Raw genomic sequence first — 24806 nt, 5'->3', positions numbered from 1 at the left:
CAGGAAGAAGCATGTGGAGGACAAGCCACTGGGGCTAAACAGGAGTGGGAGAGCAGGGGTTGTGCTTGATGGTGGCTTGTACCAGTGGAGAGTGGCCAATCCCAAATCTGTTGGTGTTTCCCAAGCTGCTTTTGGCACAGAACTCAGGTCAACACTGGGCTGCAATGCTGTGAATGGAAGGAAGGTGGAGGCTGGGAGATAGGCCTTCTTCATGATGGTGACATCACCATCCTGAAATAGTGTCAGGAGTTCCCTTAAAATAAAACCCTTCATGCCTCAGTGGGAGATACCTAGGAGGTACTAGAGCAAGAGGGGTCCCCAGGGTGCAAGGCAGAGGATAACAGCCCTTTCTCAACCTTCTCTGGTCACACCTGGCTAGTTGCACAAGAGAGCTACATGGACTCCGTTGTGGGAAAGGAGTCAGCCCCGCAAAGGTGGAGGTGCAGCAAGTGCAATCAGAGGGTTGTGAGGCCTTTGGACCCTGTCCAGGTGTCAGGCTCTGTGCCAATGGCAGGGCATTGCCAGTCTTGCCTGCACCACTCACAGTGCCATTGTGTTGAGGTGGGAGTCACAGTGACACACTGCCAACAGAGAGCATGTTTTGCCAAAAATATGGTAAGTGGTGGATGGAGAAGGAGCACGTCACCCCCTTAGGAGGGCAGAGATTGGGAGCAGATGTGGGACATTAGGTGTGGGACAGAGGATGTGGGGAAGGTGACTAGAGTGGACCAGGTGAAATAGGACACCCGCAGTGATTTGGGGCAGATGTGTCCTGTTGGGCTACAGTGTGGGGAGAGCAGGGGGTGTGCACAGGCAGGATAACCATGGGGGAAGGACAGGCAGAGCACCCCAGGCAAGCCGTGCTGAAGGAGGAGGCTGAGACCTGGCCAGGTAAAAGGGCTCCAGAGAGCAGGAGCAGAGGGCAAGAGGGTCGGGGTGTCCAGATATCTTGGGGTTTGGCAGGGAAGGCACAAGAGGGCCTAACATCGGTAGGAGACAGCTCTGGACATGCCGCAGAGGTGGGTGTGTCTGCCAGCACAGAGGCCATAGAGGACAGGTCAGCAGTGTGACGCGGGGAGAAAGGTCACAGTGCAAACAGAGCAAAATAGCTATGGAAGTATTAGCGGAGCATCTCCTGTCTTGGATGGGACACATGCAGTACGCCTTCAGGTCTTACGCAGTGATGGTTGGTAGCAGATACATGGAAGTAGGGCACAATATAGGGTCAGATTCAAGTGGACCTTCCTGGGGACTGATGCTTTGGAAAACCTGGTAGCTCAGCTGGTTTAATATCCTTTCCATTACCTTTTCCTCATGAGCTCACAAACACAGATTGGCTGTGGCCATGGCCTGACAGCAGGTTGTTGTTTTTACACTGTAGAATGTACCCTGGGAACTGGGGTGTTGCAGTGGGTACGTTGGGTTGTGGTGGATCCCGAGTACCACCACAGGTCATCGGATACTCCCAGCAGAGGAGGGTTTCACAGCCATGAGAGCTGAGCAAGGCCAGTCGGTGTGGCCAAGAGGACCAAATCTGAATGTATCTGGACAAGATTGGGTGGAGGCTTGACACCTCAATGTGTGGGAACATAAGATGTGAGCTGAGGATGGCCACCCCCATACACCTCCCATAGACCTCATAGGTTTTTCTACAAAACACACATTTAGAAATTTAAATTTAAAAAAGAGCATGGTCTGGAAGGACTGTCATCACAGTTGGATGATCTGAAAGCAGATACTTGGGATTATTTTCCAATTTAATGCTTGAGTGTTCCAGAATAGCTTGCTGGTCTTCAGCTGATTGTTCTGGGTGCCATGCTATCTGCTGAGCCTTGAGAAGCACAGGTTGTGTCCTTTCTCAGTGCTGCTGATACCAGACAGATTATAGTATCATGAACTAATTTAATCTCATTGTTCTGCTCTTCATGACTTAGAAATTTATTATGCCTGTAACAATGTTTTTCTGTTTCAGCAAGGGGGATCTCCAGGAAAAAATAACATGCTGATATAACTGGTTTGGGAATCTTGAGGCACTTTGAGACTAACAATCTGGTATTTGGGTAGATGTAGAAGGTACTTCAGTTAATATAATTCTTAAATAATCGTGTGTATTTGTGTCTTTCTTCTTTTAGGGAGACTCCTACGCCCTGGCAGCCTGTGTCAGGCACAAAAGCAGCCATGTTGGTCAAAGTGAACAGTTTGAGGCAGATACAGAACTTTTCAAACAGTTCGCTTCAGCTGCAGGGTGCTCTAGAGCCCAACAGCCCAAAATCTCTTCCCAAACCAGCGATATATGCTCCGCCTCAATCCACATCCCAGAGCCCTGGAGCCACAAAGCAAATGCCTTCTGGAGAAACAAAGCAGTCTATGCAGGTCAAAAAGACAGAGAGTGGTGGGTTTTGTCTGGTGCTGATGAATGGTCCTAATCCTCAGACAGCTCCAAGGAGCCAGGCAGGAACCCCCCAGCCTGCATCCCCCAAGTATGCCTCTCCTGCAGCTATATATGATGAGCCATCTTTAGAGTCGCCGATTTATGATGAGCCACCAGTAGATATGGACACTGAAAGCTCTGGTGTGAATGGGATGTCTCCACCAAGGTCACCAAGCAATAGTTTAAAAAAGCAGCTGCAACCAACCAAATTATTGCTGCATCCTAGTATGCAACAGCAACAAGCTGCAAAGAAGCATGCAAGAAATCCTTCTTCCACTGAATACAGCCCAGCTGGCAGAGAATACATAAAACATATGGTCAATGTTGACCAATCTGCCAAACTCTCCTACTCTTCTGCTGCAACAAGTGATGTCTCCACTAAACTGCCTCGTCAGCTTGCTTCAAAAGACAGCTTCAAGCAGTCTTGGAGGATCTTGGAAGCCAATGTCCTCAAGAACATGGAACTCCACCACAGTCGGCAAAACAGTCTGCAGACTCAGGAGTACCCAACTGGTATAAGCCATCAGGATTCTGGTTATTCAACTGGCCCTTCTCCAAGCGTGAGAAAAAGAAAAGGAAGGAGGCAAGGAACAGGTCAAGCAAGACCTGGCTCAGTGGGCAGCAGCAGTGAGCTCACAGCTCTGAATGATAAAGTGATTGCTGAGATGCGTGCTGTGGTGGGCAGGTCAGCAGCTTGCAGGGGAAGCAAAGCCAGCCTGGATGCCGAGAGCCTGGAGAGTAGTGTCCCGGCAGAGAGCAGCCAGGTCAGGTTTCAGTCTGACCACTTGAAAAAATGCAGCAGCCAGAGCTCCAGGGATGATGTCTCAGCCAGCAACAGGTCTCTGTACAGACAGGACCTGGAGGTTAGAGGAGGCTTTCCCAGCGATGTGGCTGCTCCACAGGATACAATGAGGCAGAAGAGAACTTTTGAGAAAATAGATTCCTTAGAAAAGAATGTGACCAGCCAGACAAGCTTGGCTTCATCGGGCATTACACACCACTCCTTACAGGTACCTCCCCATCCGTGCCATGTTAAATTGTGTGCGTTTGCTAGACTGTCATCATGCAGAGCATGCTCCTAGGGGGGCTTAGTTCCAGGGGTGTGCTCCAAGCAAGACACATCTGTTCCTGCAGAAAAGCACGCAGATCACAAAGCTTTGCAGCTTTGCATGTAGAAACCCGATTTCAGGCCAGTGGTTTGAGAGGAGAGAGAAATAGGGGGGGGTGGGGGGGTGGGTCTCATGTCCAGCAAGCCCTCAGCACTGCAGGTAGTTCCTCTCTGTTGTTTGGGTAAATGTGCTTGCCTGATCATGTTACTGTCACTCAAGTTTTTGGGGGTAAGCCTTGCCCTCATATGTACTTTCTTCACTGGAATGGTCTGCGTCGGTGGGTACAGGACACAGGTGTCAAGATTTGTATGACCACACAACAGCAATTCCTCTTTTTCATCCTCTCCTTTTTCTAATGGCTCCTCATATGCTATTCTCCCTCCCAATTCCTGAACATTGAATAGCAACATTTAGAAGACTGGTGTCAGTGACTCTGGATCTTGTTGGAAATAGCTATTTTAAAGCCCGTTAGTGTGCCTGCATGAAGGGAAGTGATTTTCTTTCTAACATAGCACTTCTGCAAAATTCAGTTTGTCATCTTTTCTCCTGTTTGGATTCGAAGGAACCTCCTGCTTCCAGGTTTTAGTTCAGATTTAGGTTCTTTGTAGATAGTTTTACATCCTCTGAAGCTTTTGCTCTTTTTCTCTTTGCTCACTCTTCCGGTTATTTTGCTCCTGCTGAACAGCCAGAGTCTCTGCATCAATTTGATGAAGCAGAGCTGATAACCATCCTCCATGCTGAAAAGTGTCTTTTTATTTTCTCTGTTTTTTCTCCCGTTTGCTGGTACACAGTGTTTCATGAAGAAACTTGGCAAAGCTCCTTGACCATTTCAGATTGTTCCAGCAGACCTGTGAGGTGTTACTTTTCTTTGAAAGCCAGTCTGACACCTCTCCGCTCTGTCAGTTTTATCCATCTGTGTTCTCTTTATTGCCATTTTAGATCTGTAAGTGCCTTGCTTTCATCTGAGACCTTTTGAAGAACTCATGTCATGTTCCCACATTTCCCATTTTTCAGGCACACATCCAGTTTACATGACTTACATGTGGCTATTAATAGTTCAGCAATTTCATTTCACAGCCTCCTTAGACTTGGTAGAAAAATGCTCTCCTGTCTTCTGGCTGTGTTACACCTTGTTGCATTGACAGGGAGAGCTGAAATTTGATGTCTTGATTATGCACAAGAGACAGTGGGTTGGGGATAGGCTGTGAATGGCCTTGGAAGTGAAGAGAAATAATTCATGTGTGGTAATATGGAGAAGAGGAAGATGTAAGGAGATGGATGTTGTGGTAAAGGCAAAAAAGTGAGTGAATAAATTAAAAAAATATTCACAGAAATACTCAGAGTCCAAGTAAGGAGGGGAGGAAGTTGCAGAGAATATGGCAGCAAAATCACTGCCTCACCTGAAAATGGCATCAAGTGGCTTGAGTGAGCAGTGGTGTCCTGTGCTGGGCTTGTGTGATAGAGAGGAAAATCAGGACACAAGGTAACTCAGTATCGGAGGAGGTTGGGCAGAAGTTCTGTGACAGGCTGAGCAGAGCTGGCTGTGTACTGTCAATGCAAAGATAACAGCTGGGGAATTGTGTGAATGGGATGTCAGAGAGAAACCTCAGAGCAGAGGAGAGAACCCGGAGCCTGCTGAACGTCAAGACAGTAAGAGGAGGTAACTCCTCAGAAGGAACATGCTGAAGGGTGATAGGAGTAAAACCAGTTCTGTGCAGGGAAGGTGGTTGAAAGGAGAGCAAGGATGTGGAGATGGCACATGGGGATTTTTAGTCAGTGTGTTTAGTGAATTCAGAGAGGGTGAGGAGGTAAAGGAGTAACTCAAGGGACAAAAAGAACAAAGTAGAAAACCAGGAGAAATTATTGTGCCTGAGGCTGGCAATAAGAGGTGGAATGTGATGTGTGCTAATCCCTTCATCCACATGTAGGGACATGCAAGGTGTGAGATGGGGAAGGCTTGGACTGCACAAACTTCAGTCATGAATTCAGGAGTTCCTCTGTACTAAGAAGGAAACATTGACTTGCTTTAAACTTCTAAGAATTAATTTGTATTTTGGGTTAACTGTAGACCAGGACCAGAATAGAGTGTTAGTTAAAATAAAAGTTAAAAGCTGTCTGCAAAGAAGGAAAATGCCTGTTTGATTTTACTTTTTCCATTCCAAACCCAAAATTTACAGCCTGTGTTTTTCTTTGTCTTTCTTTCAAAACCAAAAAGCTTATCTTATTTGGCTTTTTCCTGCTTGCTGATGATCTCCTTGGAGAACATAGAGTGAAATGTGGGCTTTTTAGCTCTTGACAGCAGTATGTGGGAGTTTCAAGTCTAACAAAAAAGTCTTTTTCCTAAAACAGCTTGTGTGTTTGAGTTCAATATACGTCCCAGGCTGCCGTTTCTATTCAAAACTAAGAATTCCGTATGGGCAAGAGAAGTGTCTTTTCTCACAAGCAGTCATTACGCACCATTTTCTTGGGACCAATATTACCAAAGCTTTAATTACATAGTTACCTATATCAGTTGCTGGGAAAGAAGGATGACAAAGGCTGCGTGTAAAAACTGTAGACAATCTGGGAGGAAGTAAGGTATCTGTCTCTGCTGCTGATCTCTGTGAACCTGTGATCAGTGGACTTGGCCCTGGAGCAGGTGACTTTGATCACTGCAGGCTGTGGGTGGAAGCAGTTGTCCCCAGTTCTCCAAGAAGACAAAACAACTCAGTACTGTGAACAATTCTGACTTGATTTGAGGAAAGTTATGCCTGCCATGTGGGGTTTTCCTACAGGAAGACATGATAGGGAGCTTGTCACAGAGGTGTTTCTTCATCCTGTGCAGCAGTACGCTGGTCTGTAGCCACAGCCAGTGCCTTCCCTGCAGCTGCTGAGGACTGGGGCCGGTTCGGCAGGAGGCTGTGAGCGATTTGTTGGGTACAGTGAGATCTGGCAGCGCCAGGGATGGCAGTCAACTGACATGTCTCCTTCACTTCACCAAGACAAATATAATCTGTCTCACATAGGTGACAGCCTTGCCATCAAAATAGCTGTGCCCGTTCTCCTTTGTCCCTCTCAGCTGTTTGCATTTCTCATTTGAATTTGGTCTTTCCATTAGGAATGTCATGGTGGAATTGAAATACGTGATTTCAATACATCTAATGCAGAGGTTGTCCAGGCATGGGCTGCCCAAAGCTCAGCAACTCCTGAAAGTTGTTTGCCACGTTGATTTGGTTTTGTTTGGTTGAGTTGGGGTTTTTTTGCTAGAACTTGGAAAAAAGTGAAGGTAGGAGCCAGTTATGGGATTGTAGGGACCACAATGGGTAAAGGGGAGAAGGAAACTGTTCATATTGCTGTGGCTGTCTAGTCTCTGCTATCTGCTGGTGTCCCACCCTCTCCTGGGATCCTGGAGCTCCATAGGAACTGAGGGGTGAGTAGCGGGGAGACACTTGGTTTCTTGGTGTGTGCTTGGTGCCACAGAGCTCTGCTGCTGCTCTGGAAGTCAGCTCAGCTCCTGCCTGGGCTGCCCTCATGAACTTTGTGACAGCTGGGACACTCAGCCCTGTTGCTGCATGTCCCAGCACTTCTTTTAGGGACAGCAATACTATGTGGCTGTGCCAACCAGGCTCTTGCAGAACTACAAATGTCATCCACCAATTTTACACCAAGTCATGTTTGTCCAGACTCATCACTGTGCAGTTGCCGATAGCTTCATATCTTACTGTGGATAATTTTCCTAGCTGGGTAAGGAGTCATCTAAGCTGCTTTTAACATGTCTGTTCTCCTTTGCAGCCTGGGACCATAGAGCTGGAGCCCAAGCAGGAGGGCAGCAGCCAGCGTGGTGGCTGTGTGGGATGCCATTTCCCTTACAGCACACTACGGAAGCCCATCTCCCAGAGCAGCATGGTGGACTGGGCTTCCAAAAACCTGAACATGCACACACAGGGCATCTTCCGCCGAAAGATCTCCATCTCCAACATGCTGTCCTGGAATGGCGGCTCCATCAAAAAGCCAATGCTCATCACTAGCAATCGCACCATCAAAAAAGAAGCATGCGAGTTGTTCAAACTGGTGCAGAGCTACATGGGAGATCGTCACACTCGCATGGACCACGATCACGTGGCGTTGGTTACAGTCACCAAGTGCTGGAGCACGCAAGGGTTACGGGATGAGCTCTACATACAGCTGATCCGGCAGACAACAGATAACATGTGCTACCAAAGCCTGGCATGGGGCTGGGAACTGATGGCCATCAGTCTGGCCTTCTTCTCCCCATCACCCAAATTTCAGTCTTACCTGGAAGGTTACATTTATCGTCACCTTGACAGTGATGAAAACAGTAAGTGCCTCATGTACCCCCTCTATACCCAGCATCATCTTAGTGGGTTATGCCACATAGTCAGGGTTGTCTGGTTTTAAAAGTACAGGTAGTCCCCAGCCAGTGCTGTTGGCTTTGTCAATGAGAGCACAGTGTGTTGGCTGAGTTCACCTTTCCTTGACAGGATGAAGCTGCCACCAGCTTGTGTCTGGCAAAGAAATGCAAACTGCAGACTCTGCTCACCTCACCCATCAGCACTGAAATGAACTGGTGTCAACTTGCTGAAGGCAGAGTTTTTTTGGGTTCTCTGATGACATAATTTACTTCTAAGTTCCTTGAAGCAGGCAAAAAAAAAAAAAGGATTGTTACTATCAAAATTTTAAAGGAGCCATTGCAAACACTAGGAACAGACCTTTGCTTGGCACAATTGGGGATCCTGAAGAATGCAGGCTTTTAGTGTGAAGAGAGGCAATTTATCTGTCTTTCACAAGTCTGGGGACCAGCCCAGCTTATATTCAGTTATTACCCAAATTTTAAATTGCTATAGCATACTGTGGAGGAGGAAAAAAAAAATAAAAGACAAAAGCCAAGTGCCAGCCTGGAGAGTATTAACTGATATCTTTGGCTGATTTGTCACTATTTCAGTTGCATTCACTGTCTCTTGTCCAATCTCAGGCCAGAAACCAGAGCACCTATTTTCCACTTAATCTCTGGGGACTTCAAGCTGTGTTTGAAGCCTCCCCCCAAAGTCTCCAGGGTGGCTACAGAAGTTCTACCTCAACACCCTTCTGCCCCTGCTTGTGAGTGCAGTGGCAGAGGTGGGATCATAGGGCAAGCGCTACATTGGCAATATTTGCCTTCTGGTTTTTTGGTTGTAGCCTTAATGTGAGATTTCTTCACTGGATTGCTGGATGTGCAGCACTACTTTGGGTTTTATGAAGATCTTCAACCTTTTTCACTTCTGTCCAAAACCATTCCCTCCAGCTGTGCTTGACCCGGAATGCAGGCAGCAAGGAGTACTCTGAACTATTGAGAAGATTGTTCCTTTTGCTGGTATTTAGGCAGCAAGTTTATTTAGGTGTGAACTTTTCAACTGGTCATTTGGAGAAGCTGAGTGATGTTCTGGGCCCCTCATTCAGGTTCATTGGGAGCTGGTTGTGGTGCAGGACCTTTCGCCAGGCAGAGCTCCTTGTGCTGGAATCAGGCTGGCTGCCACATCTAAGGGCAGTTCTGGGCTTTAGTATTTTGGTATACCACATTATTAATCCAGACCCTCTTCTGAATTTTCAGTTGCCCAGCGCATCAAGGAGCTTGTGGATCTGAAAAACAAGAAGATCTCAAAATCCAGGAAAAAGAGGAAACAAAACACAGAGGATGAAGGTAAGGGGAGGCACAGGGAGCCAAGAGAGAGGTCTGCACTGACTTCATGCAGACAGCAATGCTGAGCTCTGCTGAAAATCAGACCATTTCTTTAAGTACAGAGACTTGGATTTGGGAAAATTTATCTGGTGTGTGGCCAGTGTGCAAGGTTAGACCAGAGCATCGATGAGCAGTGTGGGTGGCAGTTGGGCTGCATTTGGAACAGGTGGGAGCCCTTTCAGTCACAGTTGTGTGAGTTGTGTGAGGAATTTTACTTTGGATGCAGACCTGGGGCTGTAATTCAACCAATCTGTGCATGCCACATGTTCTGCCACATGTTCTGTGCATGCCACATGTTCTGGTGTTACAAGCCGTATGAACCAGTATGTTGAAAAGAACCTGTCTCAGTTGTATTAATGGATTTTGTAAATCACTGCCTAACCTGAGGCCCTTCAAGGAGGATGGTGGTACCTGGCGAAGGACGTTGCCTTTTTCTCTCCGGAATTGGCTGGCTGCAGGATAACACTTTATCTGGCTAAAGTCTTGCTAGATAAAGTCAATTCAATATTTTTTATATTGCTTTCAGGAAACTTGAGTTAACCCTATGAATTCCTCTCAGGCAGCAGTTGATGTCAAGTGGCTTCAGTGTTTTTAATCTGTGGGAGCTGGAGTCCAGCTTCCTACATTCCTCAGCCCTCTCTGATACCAGCAGACAGCTGCTCCCTGTGGCGGCTTCCGTGTGTCATTGCTGTGTCACCCTGTGTCACAAGGCAGCTGCAAGTCAGGGCAGGGGCTGAGGACAGCCCTAGGTTGAAGCTCCTGCACTAACAGTGTTCATTGTTTCTCTGTCTCTGGTGGGATTCAGAGCAGAGACCTGAAATTGCACAGAAGGATTATATTTCTTGTAGGAATATGTGTTTTTTTCTCTCCTGTTCAGGCTCAGGACAGTTCAGGCCATTCTGAGCCTTTGAAAATTCATTTTGCTTGTGCTCAGAGAGATTTAGACATCTTTATGGGACAGCTCCATGGAGTTTGGTCTGTGCAGGGTGTGCTGCCTGTGGGCTGAGCAGGCTGTTCTGTGCAATTATATGTCTATATTGCGTATGCTGGAGGTGTGCTTAGGAAAACAGAAGAAGTTCTTACCTAAAAACAAATATTAAATTTAAAATAAAAAAACCAAAACCAAACATCAGCAGTTGAACTCCTCGTAGGTCTCTTCCAGCTCAGGACATTCTATGTTGCCTCTGATATATATATATATATATATATATGTATATATGAAATATTATGAAAAAGGCATGGCAGGATAACTTTATAAGGTTTCCAGAATGAAGGACTTGAAAGTCAGCCATACCTATGTGGCTTCAGCTGGGGCTCTGGTGACAGGTCACATACACTGTTCCCTTTCATAGAATCATAGAATCATTAAGATTGGAAAAGTCCTCTAAGGTAATCAAGTCCAACTGTTCCCACAGCATTTTCAAGGCCACCACTATACCATGTCATCAGGTGCCACATCCATACTTTTTTTAATACTTCCAGGAATGGAGGCTCCACCACTGCCCTGGGCAGCCTGTGTTCCAGTGCCTAATTACCCTTGCAATGAAGAAATTTTCTCTTATATCCAATCTAAATGTCCCCTGGCACAGCCTGAGGCTGTTTCCTCTTGTCCTTTGCTGGAGCCTGTCTGCCTTCTAGCCCAGGAGGCTGCTCTGGCATGGACCAGGCTATGAGCTGTTCTGCTGGAGTTCAGCAGAGGAGGCAGCAGGGCTAGCAGCTCACTCAAAACAGCTTTTTCGCAGTGACTGATAACTCTGAGGACTTTTTCTGGAGCCTGACCTTAGAATTGCACCTGAAGTAAGGGGAAATCTTGCAGGAACATGCCAGGTTCTATCTGCTGCTGGCTGGAAAGGCCAGGTTTTTCCCTGGAACACCTACTTCTGTTTGATCAGCCCCACTTGCCAGATATGTGAGGGGTGGGTAGGATGCAGCTCCCTGAAGTTGCAAGGCTGTCGTGAGAACTTCCTTAGTGGCTCTGGAATATTAAGGTACTTACAGATGTTGTAGCAGTAATTTAGCAGAGAAATCCATAAGGAAATAAAATGTACTGACTTCAGTCAGAACTGAATAGAAGATAAGTAGGCATCTGTGTAAGTCTTTCAGTGAAAAGTTTAGTTGAAGCAGTTATTTCCCACACATGCGCACATACTCCCTTCAGTCCAGAAACTCATAGGTGAGTAAACATTTACCATCTGACATACACCCAAAGAAAGAATTCTGAAGTTTCCCACACTTAACCTCTGCAATCTTCATTTTCTAGCTTAATTCTCTGTGAGTAAATGAAATATGAATGTGGTGTGAGATCTTCTCCTGCATCAATAACCTGTTGAAAGGCAGAAGAATAACAGGTAGAAATAAATGCTGTGTTTTCAGAAGGAGGATTGTCAGGAGGATTGTCTCCTGATCCCACAGGAATGTAAGCTGGTCTTTGGGTTTATACAAGGAGACAAATCATGGGCTGGCAGTTTAGTGCTTATACAAAATTATTCAGGTCTATACAAATGAAAGGTGCGGAGGGATCTGGCAAGGGTGAGGAACAGAGCAATCAAGCAGTAGAGAATATTGTGTCACCAAAAGCAAAGTTTTTTACATGGGGGAAAGGTCCCTGACTGCAAGTGCAGGTGGAGGCCCCGACTGAGCCATTTTGAGGAGGGAAGGACATTTTCCAGCTCATATATGAATTTGCAGAAACACATACACATTGCTGGGAAATGGTCAGAAACCAAAGAAGGATCAGGAGCTTGTAGGAAAGGGACAGAGAGCAAAGCAGCTGTAGTTAGCTGTAGTTGTGCTGTGTCCACTCCATATGTCCTGGTCAGGGTCCCTCCCAGGCTGATGAGTGTGGCAGGAAAAGTGACACATGAGCTGGACCTGGAGGAGGGAAGAAGGGAGAAGGTCAACTGGTTGAAAGAAACTTAAGGATGCCTGGGGAAAGCAAGAAGAAAATTTCTCACTGTGTGCCATAGCAGCAGAACTGAAAGCTGCCTGGTTTTGGTGTTGGGCAGCAGGCTCAGGAACGCTCTGTCCTGAAGCACAAAATGAAATCTTGAAGGAATGGCAAAACAGGGTGGTGTGCAGGTTCAGAGCATTAAGAGTTTTAGGAAGAAAGGGGACAAACTCAAAGAAGGGAAGTCTGTCTGTTGATGGTTAATGGTCAAGGTGCAGCACTGCCTTAGGGTATTGCCCAACTGCTGTTAGCTGGGGTTTTTTTTTAAGGGGGATGCTAATTTTTCAGACATCCTGTATCTGTTTCTTATCTTCATGACAGGTGCAGGGTGCTGGCTTGTCTGGCTGACGGGCATGGCATTTCCCATATAGAAAATGGTGATAAAGGAGCATTTTTGGGATGCAGAAGGAAGCACTTGTGGTGTGAGAAAGAGGAGCTAAAGCAGTGCTGTAAAATGGGGATGCCTGGGCAGGTCTAAGCCAGGAGAGCAGCGCTGCTGGTGCCAAGCCCAGCTGAGCTGCTCAGGAGCACCTACCCCTGTTCTATAGAGGGCAGTGAGATAGGATCCTGGTCTGAGAGCCTGCTCTGGCTGTGCCAGGCTGAGGTCCAAGAGACTGTTGTAGATCAGAGAAATATCCAGACAACAGCTTTTCCAGTGCTAAAATATATATCCCATGGCCAGGTCCTGAATGCACACAGTTTGCTGCCTTTTAAAGACTTTTTTTTGCAGGAAAGCATCTAATTCTGTTTCAGAAGGTATGTTCCTGCATGTGTCCTGTCTGGATTTTAACTTTTTCTAAAAGGAGGAGTTCTTTAAGTGTTGTTCACATGTGTTTCTAGGCTGGCATGTGGAGAAGTATTTTCCTTTGAAAATTTTTTTCACTGTGTGGGCTGTTAGTAGTCATCTGTTCCTGAGCTCCTCAGGCTACTGTGATACCAGAGGGAATAACAGATCATCTTGGATTTCTCAGATTCATGATGTGCTCACAGAAGTGGAATTGCATTCACGATAAGCTCTTTCCAGGTGGTGCAGATGAAGCTGCCCAGCTGTGCACCGAGAGGAAAGAGCTGAGCTGTGGAAGGGGTATATGGCCCACACATTGGGAGACCTGAGCATGCATGATGAGCTCAGTGCTAGGAGTCAGTCTGTAGCTGAGCGTTCTAAAAGCAGCAGATGGCTGGGACAGGTTGCTGGTTTGGAAAGCTGAAGCTAAAGCTAAATTCTGCTCCTCTCCCTCATGTTCCTTGCTGCAGCTCAGTGTGTGCCTCCTGGCCACCATGCTTCTCTCTCCATGTTGCCCATCCCACTCTGCACATGCCCCGGAGCCAGGAGTGCTTTGTGTTGGTGCAGATGGCTTCTACTCTGGAGCAGGGGGGCTGTATGGGAGCCACTAGTGTGTGCCCACCAGGGCCAGTGCTGCTCACCCTCTTCCTCAGGTCTCCTACTGCTTTTTTGGCCATTCAAGTCTATGGGCTGTAACACCTCCAGCCTCTTTGTGCATGCAGCAAGTTTATTTTTCAGTTGCTTCAGACTTGGTCAGCTTCATGTGTGACCCCAACAGGCCCCTTTGGATCAGAGGCTGCAGCATGGTTGTGACAGGAGCTGGAGGCCTTGCTGCAGAAAGTGCTGGACGTAGGTTTTAGGCTTTTCCTGGAATTGCGGAGCTTCCTGGGAAAGTACAAAACAGGATCAAGCGAATGTGTCTGACTGCTGTCTGCACGTCAGCCGTGCAGGCTCTGCAAGACACCAGTTCCTTTGCAAACATTGTTAGGCTTTTGGGGTGATTAGGGTCTAATTACAGGGTGAAAAAACATTTCCTATTATTAGTTTTGAATTTGCTGCCTCCTGTATAATTGCTGGAATGCAGAGACACAGTCCAGCCTCTTTCCCTTCCCCTCTGAGAAGGGTGACACCTTGCTTTGGGGTGTGTCTCACATTTGTCAGCAGAAGCTGTAACCTGGGATAGTGAAGCATCACAGGGCAGCTCAATTGGGTTTGTTTCCTTTAATCCTTAGACATTTCCAGTATAAGTCATGGCTAGGATTAGCAGGATTTTTGCTTACAGTTAATATTTTGCTTTAGATATTCTCCAGAGAGAAATTCCTAAAACTGGCTTTCCTTCCCATTGCCTGTGGGAGATGGGAATACTGTTGTACCTCCTCTGGCGTGGCTCCAGCGGTATGGAGAGGCTCTGCTCCAACTGTGAAGCAGATTGATGGAGGCGGGGGGTGCTTGTTTCATCGAGAGGAGCCAAGGACTCTGGCTTGTCTACTGGCTCAGAGGACAACACATCTTCCACTTCTGGGAATTGTTCTGCTTAGGAAAAGTTTGTCCTCCCTCTGCATTTGGAGGATTTGAAGACCTCCAAGCTCCCAGCCTAAGCGTACCTAAGCCATAGGGTGTGTGAAAGGCTGATGTGGAATGCACAGCATCTGACCAGAATGCAGACTTTCAAAGCCACAAATATTTGAACTGTGCTGCAAGCTTTGGGCCTGGCAGGGAATCAAATAGGGCAGATCTAGTCACTGCTTTCAGTGAGCAGTTTGGGTTTTACTTGAACAAAAGGCCAACGGTTTTGGAAAAACTCTCCCAACAATGGTTTTGGAAAAACTCTCCCAACAATCAGTGCTCTGTCATTGCAAACATTTCTTTTGGTGTCATGGGAGGATTAGCTCTGTGAATCGGGGATGTGCTTCCCTTCAGAGTTCACTGAACCAAGCACAAGCAGAGCAGCCGCTCTTGTGGAGGACAGCAGCATTTAGATGCAGTTCCCAAGCTTTGGTGTATCCCATTTTCCTTGTCTCACAGAGCATGCCTGAACAGCACAGTACAAGCTTGGGTTGGAGAAGGCTGCAGGCAGGAACATGAGGAAGCCTTCTGCAGGTCTTTGGGAAGATGAGATCCCATCACCTCCCCACTCCCCTGCTTGTGTCCTGAGGTCACTGTTGGTGCTGGTGCTGCCTCTCTGTCCCCACACACCTTTCTCTGCTGCTTCTCTCTCATTAGCAAAGGAACTGAAATTCTTGAATTATAAACAATTGGTTTGGGACACTCTGAAGCCTTCCTTGACAGAAGACTGTGTGCTCAGTGGCTGTGGTCTGGCAGGATGTAATTACCTTGGCCCTGTGTCCATGAGGCACCTAACCCTGGCCGTGCCCACCAGGCAGTGACCAGGCATGTGTGTGTGCCCAGGCTGTGAATGCTGAATGGGTGCCATGCATGGAGTCAGGATGGGGCAGGTGCAATCCAGGTGTGGGAGAAGAGTTGGAAATCTGCAGGAGCAGGGCTGGGAGATACAGAGCTGTGAGCCTTCACTCAGGAGATGAATCTGTCCAAGCCCAAGCACTGGCTCACACTGACACTGCCTGCCATGGGACTTGGAGGCTTCAGGGTGCTCAGTGCAAGTTTTGGCAGTCCTGCCCTGCTGCAATGGGCTGTACATTGAGGGGACTGCTTGTGCCAGTATGAGCTGCTGTGCTGGAGCACTCCGAAGGGCTCTGGTGTGGGGGTGCATGGTGCTGTGGGCTGACCACTCATTTCCTTTTTCCACCAGGTCTGCCCATTAGCGCCTATGCCAAATACTGCTACCGGAAACTCCAGAAAGTAGCCATAACTGGAGGCAAAAAGGTGAGCAACTGCCCTGGCTGCAGGGCCTGGGGGCTGCCTGGGGCACTCTGATTCCTGGGTCCCTGAGCAGTTGGTCTGGGGACTCTGGAGGTCACCACTGATTCAGTGATGGGAAATGGAGATAGAGTGAGCGGGGGAGGCTTGCTCAGAGTACATCTCTCTGTGAATGTGTGGGAGAGGGCTGCTGCCCAGGTTCCGCCATCCTCCTGGCAGATAGCAGTGCCTGCTGTGCTGGCAGCTGCACGGCCAGGTGCTTCCTGACCTGAGGGACAAAGACAAACCCAACATTTACCTGTCTCTAGTGTAAAAGGAGCTGTCTATGCAGGGAATGCCCATAATTTAGTTTCTTCTGGTGAGGGAAGAGTCTCCCTTTGCCACTGAGAACTTGTATGGGCTGGGTATTGCAGCTGGTTTACTGCAGAGTTGGTCATTCCCAGTTCAAACAGCCACCCAGCAGAGATGGCTGGTGCACAGCGGAGTCTGTGCTCTGCGTTATCTGAAAATATTCCTCCCTTCCCTCTTCACGGTTCTGCGTGTGGCTGTGAAAGCTGGTAGATGGCCTCAGCCTGTCAGTTCTAGGTCCCCAAGCCAGATCTGGTCATGGTTTTTTTTTGCAAATTTTTCTGGGGCCTCCTTGCTATCTGAACTTCATGTACAGCGAAAAAATAGCTGAAATACCTTGAGAGGGGTAAAAGCTCCTGGCATCCTGGCAGGGGCAGGACAGTAAACCTCCAAACCACACATTACACACAACTGCAGCCCTGGCCACTGCCCGTCAGAGGGCTTAGTGGGAGCTTGCCCTGTCACATTCCTCACTTGGCCACAGGATCATTGCTGAAGGCCACCATGCTGGGCAACCTGTTGCCCCTGCGACAGCTCTGTTTTTCTCCAAACTGTTGCCACAAGACATTCAAAGCCCCTTTAAAGTGTTGGTGTTTGTCAGAAGCAACAGGTAAAAATGCCCTCTTTTCAGAGATTTAGCACCTCTGAGAGCAAAGCGTTCCCTGGAGAGCTTTGGAAATATCTGGAATTCCCATCTCCAGAGGACTGTTTTTGACTTGTCCCGTGGCTAAGCATGCACCTGATACTAGGTTGGGATACAGATGCCCTCTGCTGACCTCACTTCAGCCGGGGCTGGGCTGGTCTCCGCTCCCTCCTGACTCCTGCAGCAGGTGGAGCTACGGCCGGAGCAGTCCCCTAGCTGTGCGAAACACAGCAACAGAATCTCTGCAGAACCAGCCTAAACTCTCGAAAGTGGTCTCTTCTGCTCCTTCTGGGCCTGATGAGTAGAGCCACCCCTGATTTTAGGCGGCAGAGCAAGAATCATGCTGCCAGGAGACTGGCGAGGTGACAACATGCGCAGTCAGTCTTCTCTGTCCTGGTCACTCACTGGCCCCATCCCCAGGTCACGCTTTCTCTGTGGGCTGGTTGTGCCATGGGTGCACTAAGCTCTTCTCTGTCCTCAGGGCCTCCGCAAACCAACAGTGGAAGAGATAACACATGCCAGGAATGCCATCATCACACCATCACTCTTCGGCAGCTCCCTGGAGGAAATCATGCTGCGGCAGCAGGACATGTACCCAGGGAACAAGCTGCCCTGGGTACAGACACAGCTATCACAGCAGGTCCTGGCCCTGGGAGGGGAACAGACAGAGGGAATTTTCAGGTGAGTTTTTGGGGTGCTGTGATACTTTTGAGCCACCCATATGTCAGTCCTCAAAGCCAAGGAGTCAAGATTGACCTTCACGTTCTTCCTCTTCCCTGAGAATAGTATGTTGCTGTGGACTGGACAAAATCTGACCTTCCCCAGGTTTAGGAATCACCTCTTGAAGTAGCAGTAGCTCATTTGCATGCATTAGCACAGAGGGGACTGGTGTAGGTGTGACTTAACTACATCAACAGCTCATTCTCAGGCAGGGCAGTGAGCTTTCATCAGATTTGGCAGTGGTGGCTGGCCAGTGTAGGGGAGGGAGGAGCTCCGGGGTCTTGGCAGAGCACCTCTAGTGCAGCACATCATTGGTGTTTCACAAGACACAAGGAGTCAAGAGAGGCACAGAATCTGTGTGGTGAACATGAGGGATTCTGCTTTGGGTTTGGTTTTCTTTGTTGTTTTTTTGTGTGTGGAGTTTTGTTTTGCATTTAAGATTTGTATTAGTTTTTCAGTAGCTAAACGTGATTTAAGGTACCCATTAAAAGGCTCAACTTTGCCTTGTAAGGATATATTTTATATATGAATATGTATATGTATATGTATATGTATATGTATATGTATATGTATATGTAGCCAGAGATGCTGCTTGTCTTTGGTCTGAACACACTGCAAAGAAGCCTGGTTATAGAAAATAATCACTCCTGATGACAGCGATATTTGAGCTAGTGGGAGCCCCGACTTTTAAGACTGTGTATAAAAATAGGCACCCCCTTCTCTCTGAGAAACTGCTGCTGTATCTGCTGCTGGTGCCTGAGGCCTTCTCACTGCTCCCTTCTCTCTGAGGCCCCAGAAGGAGCTTTGGAGCCATGCTTTGCTGGCCAGCTGCCCCACTGACCACATTGCCTGGCTCACTCTCAAAAGGACATTTTCTGTGTCTCTGTTTGCAGGATACCTGGTGACATAGATGAGGTCAATGCATTGAAATTGCAGGTGGATCAATGGAGAATCCCAAGCAGTCTCAGTGACCCCAACATCCCAGGTACAGGAGTGTGGCAGGTGTGTTGTTGCAGACTCAGCTGTGGTGCAGTGTGGAGGGGCACGTGCAGGAACAGTGGGTGTGCTGCTGCTTGGGAATGTGTACAGAAACTGTCTGCACTGACTGGGGTTTTGTCCTGTGTCTTTTCACTGGCTTTCCAAACACTGCCCATAGATAAAACACTGTGAATGGGGAGGAACCTCTTACTCTGGTGCAGTAAGGCTGTGCAAGCTGGGCAGAGTTGTGGGAGTCCTTCAGGTCTCATCCTCTTCTTTAGGCAGCGCCAGAGCTGCTTCCTGGAGGAGCAGGTAGGTAGCAGCCAGTGTTTCCCACTAACTGGCCAGTTTAGCTGCTGGAGCATTTCAGAGCACAGAGGTGAAGCAGCTCGAACACAGAATCCCTTCGCTGCCATCTGTCTCATTGCCAAGTTTGCCGCAGAAGGGGATGGGGACATGACCAGAGCTGTTCTCATGCACCTGCTTTCTGCCCAGCCTCTCTCCTCAAGCTCTGGTATCGGGAGCTGGAGGAGCCTGTGATTCCCCAGCAGTTCTACAAAGAGTGTATCAGCAACTATGAGAACCCTGACGCTGCCGTGGCTGTGGTGCAGCTTTTGCCGGAGCTCAACAGACTGGTGCTGTGTTACCTCATACACTTCCTGCAGGTAGGCAGCCCCCACAGCCCTGCACTGGGGCCAGGAGCATGTGAGGCACAGTTAGTGGGACATCGGTGGGATTTTAGGACCTTTTATCTGTATTTAAGGTGGGATTGATGGAGTGGGGCAGTCTGCTGGCCTTGTCCCTTATGGGAGCAATAAACCCTGTTGCTGATCTTGTAGAGCCTGGGTCTGGTTTCCTGTCTGCCAAGGCTGCTGTTCTGTGGGCTTTGTCAGAGCACAGTGCTCTTCCCTATGGACTTGTGGCTTTTGGGGCACTGTCCTTAAGGCAGGCCTTATCTCTGCTCTACTCGCACCTTTTCTTGGGCCATGTGTTTGGACTTTGTTGCCCTTTTCCACTGCTCCACCTGAATGTGTTTTTGCTATCTGCAGATCTTTGCTCAGCCATCAAATGTAGGCAGAACAAAGATGGATGTAAATAACCTGGCCATGGTGATGGCCCCCAACTGCCTGCGCTGCCAGTCTGACGACCCTCGCATTATCTTTGAGAACACGCGCAAAGAAATGTCTTTTCTCCGCATGCTGATAGTGCACTTGGACACGAGCTTCATTAAAGGGCTGGTTTGAGCCACTGGCCGCAGGGTGCAAAATGTTGCTCTGGGGAGTTGCTAGATACCTTAAGTCTTCTCCCCTCCACACAGGTTTTTTTCCATTGTCCTTGCTGTTGTGATGCCCTGGGTTAGCCCTTGAGCATCTCCCAGCATATGATCACAAGGACTGGACATTTCTGGAAGGCTTGGTTCTGTCAGCACCAGGAAATCCTTGGGCAGGCCAGGTCAGGTTCAGCAGCTTCCTAGCCTTCCAGTGTGTGTCAGAGAGGGGCAACCCTCTTCCTGAGAGCCACAAGATTGATTGCTCAGTGAAAGGGCTGTGACATGTGTGACGAGCTGCTACATGGGGCAATAAGACTCTCCATTTCCCGTCTGGAGGCAGAGTTGGCTTCAGATTGGAGAATGTCACTCCTGTGCTGTGGCATGAGCTGGTCCTAGGGAGATGCTACCTCATTGGGGATAATCCTACTGCTATGGGGACAGCCTGGTTCACCTCTACAGCCTGTTGGCTGGAGGTGTGAGCGTTGTTCTGACATCCCACGATGCTGTTGGTAGAGGGCTGTGAAGGTGCAGAGTTCAAGAACTGTAAAGCTGTGCAGCAGCATGTGGGACCAGCCCTGTGCTGAGCACCCACCCACACCATGGTGCTAGGCACAACAGGTAGGCTGCACACCTGACAAAAAACAGGTAAACAGCCACTTCAGCATCCTCTTAATGAGGGCCGTATCTTCTGGAGGGGTGACCCCAGTGGCCTTGCAGCTCCTTTTTGCTATGGACAGCATGAGCTAACACCAGCTTTGCTGAGGAGTACCTGAGCCCATGCTCAGAGCAGCCTTCACAGCTCCAGCAGCCCCCTTCCTGGTACCACATCATTCCCATACCACTCTGCCAGGAACTGAATACCAGTTTGGCCCACACTTCTGGTTCAGCCCAGGTGTAAAGAAACCTGGGAAGGCTCCCAACAGTCAGAAGTGCTCCTGTGCTCAGGATATGCCCTTCCAGGCAGAGCAGCAGCAGTGCTGTGTGCTTGAGAAATGCTGGTACTGCATGTAGTCAGCTGTGGTACCTATGCTCTTCCTTTGAGGTGTTTTCCTTGCTGGAGGCAGGTTTGCTGCAATAAGGTGTGTTTTGGGATTACTGATGCAGTGCTAAGTATGCCAGTAGCATCCAAGGTTGCATTTCTATTTCTGCATCCCATTCCCTTTCTGGGAACCTGGGATCATCCTCTCCAGACTGCAGTGGGGAGCTGAGCCCTGCCAACAATGAGGTTTAGAGCTGATGCTTGAATCGGTACCAGTGTGGGCATGAGGTGTCATGTGCTTAGTGCCCCAAGCCTGCTGGCTTGCTTGGGGCTCTGTGTGAAAGGATTCCCAGAGCCTATGTTCAGATGAGTTTGGATGAAGTCCAGAGCAGGAATGCACTTTGTGCCCAGCTGAATAAAGGTTCCTCATACCAGATGCTTCTGTGGTCCTGTGGGCCAGGAAATCTTGCTCCCTTGTCAGGATTAGCTCTGTTAAACATTCCCCTTGAAATGTGCCAGCATCTGTTTCACATACACACCCATCCATGTACTTCAATGCCTCTTGGCCTTCTGCAGTGCTGGACAACTCATTCTTCAGATGTAGAGCTACTGCCCCAGAAATGTAGAGACACGCAGAAGTTACCAGCTTTGCCATGCTGTCTTGAGATTTGAATCTCTGAACAGGCTCAGGGTGTCCTGTTCCCTGCCAATGGCTGGAGCAGCCATGTGGCACCTGCCTTCCTCTTTGGGCTGCAGGTGCCTGTGCCTGTATCAGGCTTCGCCTGCAGCCACTGTGGAGATGATCCGTGTTACTCCTTGCACTTAGCTGAGGCAGTCAGTCAAAACATAGGCATTTGCTGCTAATACAAGTGAATGCTTCTGACCTGGGCTATAAAACACCCTAATAAAGGACACTGGATATTATTGTCTTTGTCAACAGATTTGTAAATACCAATCAGCAAAGTAGCCTTTCCTCTGTTCTAATAGTAATAAATACAATCTCCATGGTTGTCTCTTTTGTGAATTGTGTTTTTTGTGAATTTCTGAAGCACAATTACATCTGCCTGGGGCTGCACATTCCAGCCTGAATGCCAGTGCTCATGACTAAGATTTGGGAATCAGCATGAAGTAGGCACTTGAAAACCATGCTCTGGGCTGATTTTGTTGTTCTTAATTCTCAGGCTGCTACTGAGGGACACTCAATGAACCTTGGAAGAGAATGGGCTGAAAGGGATAAAAGACAATACTGCTTTACACATATCTTCTGGAGCCTTTCAGGGTCGTAAAGGTATGAGAACAGTTTATGGGCAGTTGGAGTGCAAGAGAGGGATGTTCTGCTTGTGTCCCTCCTCCAGCAGCTGGGAGTGCTGCAGGTGGACTGCAGGAGGTGGCCACACAGGCATCCTCTGCATTGTCCCCTGTGGGGTCTCTGCTGATGGAGATGTGGTTAATTGGGCTGTTTAACTGACCTGCTAGGGATATTTTCATTTCAGACTGGAGCATTCTCTTATCTTTCCTCCACTGGTAGTCCAAGGAATTGCTGAGAGCAGTCAGCACTTTGGTGCTCCAAAGGGGTGCTGGTTGCATAGTGTAGTGGGGCTGCAGGGGCATGTGCTGGCTGTTCCACTTCAGCCACACAGGAATGAGTTTCTGCCCAGGATCTGGCTCGTGCTGCTGGTGTTCTGGGAGTTGTCACTGTCCTGTCAGACTAGGAAAAGCTGGTGCGCTTCAGACAAAGCCAGCAAGGGCTGCTCTGTCACACCAGCAGTTTAGGGTCACATATGCTGAAGAAGATCACATATGAAGGAAGACCTTCACTGGGTGTTCCCACCAGTCTGGCTGGCAGAAGGATTGTGGGTGGCCTGTATGACAAGTGAGAGCAGAAGGAAGACCAAGAACATTGTAACCTCACACAATCCTTTCCTGGGGGGATGTCTGCAGCCCAATTTCTGAGTGTTCCCCAAAGCTTTCCTGGGAAATGAGCTGATTTTGGCCAAATCAGAAAAGCCTACAAACCAAATGCTTCAGCTCAAGCTCCAAGACTCAGGCTCATTCCTGCAGTCACCACGGCCTGATACCTGGATCACTTAAAATGATGGCCAGAGCAGCAGCTGGGCTTGGAACAAGCTTGTGGTTTGTTCTGGGCTTCCACGAACAGTGCAGAAGGGCCCTGTGCCAGAGGGCAGCTGGGACACAGCTCATGTTTCATGCTCCTTGAGAGGAGGCACCAGCAGCTTGTCCATGACCTACTGCTGGCTGTGGGAGGGTGGTGTGTCCCAATGGGGTCAGCAGTCCTGCAGTGCTGGGTGCTCTTGCTGGTGCTGTTGGATTTCTGGCTGGTTTGAGTCTCCTTTTCAAAGAGCCTTGCAAGAGCTTTTTGCTATGTCTGTGAATGGAAATGGTAAAAACAATTCTGACAGCTGCTGATGGCAGCTGACCATGCCCTCAGGTCTGCTGCCCAGGTGTCACCTCAGCTCCTGAAGAGTTTGGGCAGATTTGGAGGATCACAGGTGGATTTTGGACCTGTCTGTAGGTTCAGCTTGAGATGGAGGAAGGGCTTAGTTTTGGCAGTTGCCTGATGTTTTACAGGACAGGGCAACCACAAGGCCACCCCTCCTGGTAGAGAAGTTTCCCACTCTCTCAACCCCTTGCAAATGTGAAGGCCCTTGCCCCCCAGAGATACTCCATTTCTCTCTCAAACCAGAGATGCCCAGAGGTTCTGCCACCTCCTCACAACTCATGGGTAGTGGGATGCCAATTCTTAGCTTCATTCTCATGTAGATTTTTAGTCTAATCCTTACATGGAGCTTTGCTGAATCAGCCCTGTGGGAAGGCAGAGACCAGAGGAATGGGCAGGCCTGCACTGGGAGACCCACAGCACTGGCAGGAGGCAGAGATGGGAGGCTCCCTGTCCTGACGCTGCTCCAGTGCTGGTTTGATGTGGGTGCAGCACAGCACTGGCAGATTCAGCAGAACTGGCTTGTGGAGACAGTGCCAAGCTGGGGGTGTGTGGAGCAGAGCTCTGGCTCTTGGCACACCCATGGACTGTCTGCAGGATACCCACCAACAATAAGACGGGAAAAGCTGATTGAGCTACTGAGGTTGTTGCTTTTAGAGCTCCTGTTGTCCTACACCATTTTTCAGCCATGGTAAATGGTGGAGAGAACTGGGTGTGGGTGCTGTGGGCTGGTGAAACCAGTTCAGGCATTCATCATCTTATGACGAGGGAATAGGAAAGAGCATAGGTGTTCTGAGTGAGGTGGACCACACTGGGACCCTGCCAGAGTTGAGTGCTTACACATGGCCATGCAGGAAAGCTTTTGGGACACATGGAGTCACTCATCAGCTGTACTGTCCCTTCAAAAGCAGGGGACACCAATTGAGGACTCTGTCCAGGCCACAGATTTGAACCTGCATCTCTTGCCCCAGCCTCTGCCTGGACCTTCCTCTGTCTCACCATGTAAACTATCCATTTTGTCTGAAGTTCTTAATGTTTACTGGTACCATAAAGGGAGCTTGTGTCTGAGGACTAATGGACTGTGTGACCTCAGCTGTCAGGGCTGGATGCTGGCAGGAATCGAGGCCCAAACCGTGAAGGTGTTCAGAAGCTCAAGGCTGTCCTTAAAAGCTGCAGCTTCTTTCAAGGAAGAACTAGTGGGTTATGTCAGCTCATCTCCACTTGCAGACACATTTCCTCCATTCCATCTGTGCCATGTCTGGTCTTTTGCTCAGATCATAAGTAAGGCATGAGACTGGGTGGGTGGTGAGGGATGTAGAGGGTGTGGAATGGAGGAGGGAGTGGGACTCTCCCTTTTCATTAAGCTACTTGATTGCCTCAGCTGTGATGTTCAGCTTCCCTGAAACGACCTGGTCTTGGTGCCTGCTGAGGAACACAAGGGCAGTGCAACTGCAAAGAGTCCCCAAATACTGGGCTAGGGTGTCCCCTGATGGATGCTACCTCACCACTCTCAGGGCATGTCAGCCAGACCCTATAACCCCAGGGACCACAGAAAGGCCTGTAGAGTCTCATCTGCAGGCGGCCA

General features: G+C 48.8%; 1 protein-coding gene across 3 annotated transcripts in view; it reads left to right on the top strand.

Annotated features, from left to right (window-relative positions):
* Positions 1–24806, top strand: part of LOC146428898 (rho GTPase-activating protein 39-like) — a 67491-nt gene that overhangs the window by 35478 nt on the left and 7207 nt on the right. For 2 of the 3 annotated variants that reach the window (XM_085079543.1, XM_085079542.1), the window contains 8 exons: positions 2133–3441; positions 7312–7858; positions 9128–9217; positions 15758–15831; positions 17298–17497; positions 18430–18521; positions 19010–19179; positions 19564–21787. In XM_085079543.1, the coding sequence (XP_084935669.1) occupies positions 2133–3441; positions 7312–7858; positions 9128–9217; positions 15758–15831; positions 17298–17497; positions 18430–18521; positions 19010–19179; positions 19564–19758 (2677 nt within the window). In that variant the 3' untranslated portion in view covers positions 19759–21787. Of the gene's footprint in view, positions 1–2132; positions 3442–7311; positions 7859–9127; positions 9218–15757; positions 15832–17297; positions 17498–18429; positions 18522–19009; positions 19180–19563; positions 21788–21944; positions 22052–24806 lie in introns of those variants that run through there. The other variant, XR_014856055.1, reaches the window with a different exon arrangement.

This window comes from Lichenostomus cassidix, chromosome 20 (genome assembly GCF_008360975.1).
Source record: "Lichenostomus cassidix isolate B80296 chromosome 20, HeHo_3.0, whole genome shotgun sequence".
Classification (NCBI taxonomy): Eukaryota; Metazoa; Chordata; class Aves; order Passeriformes; family Meliphagidae; genus Lichenostomus; species Lichenostomus cassidix.
This window is presented reverse-complemented; position numbering and strand designations above follow the sequence as displayed.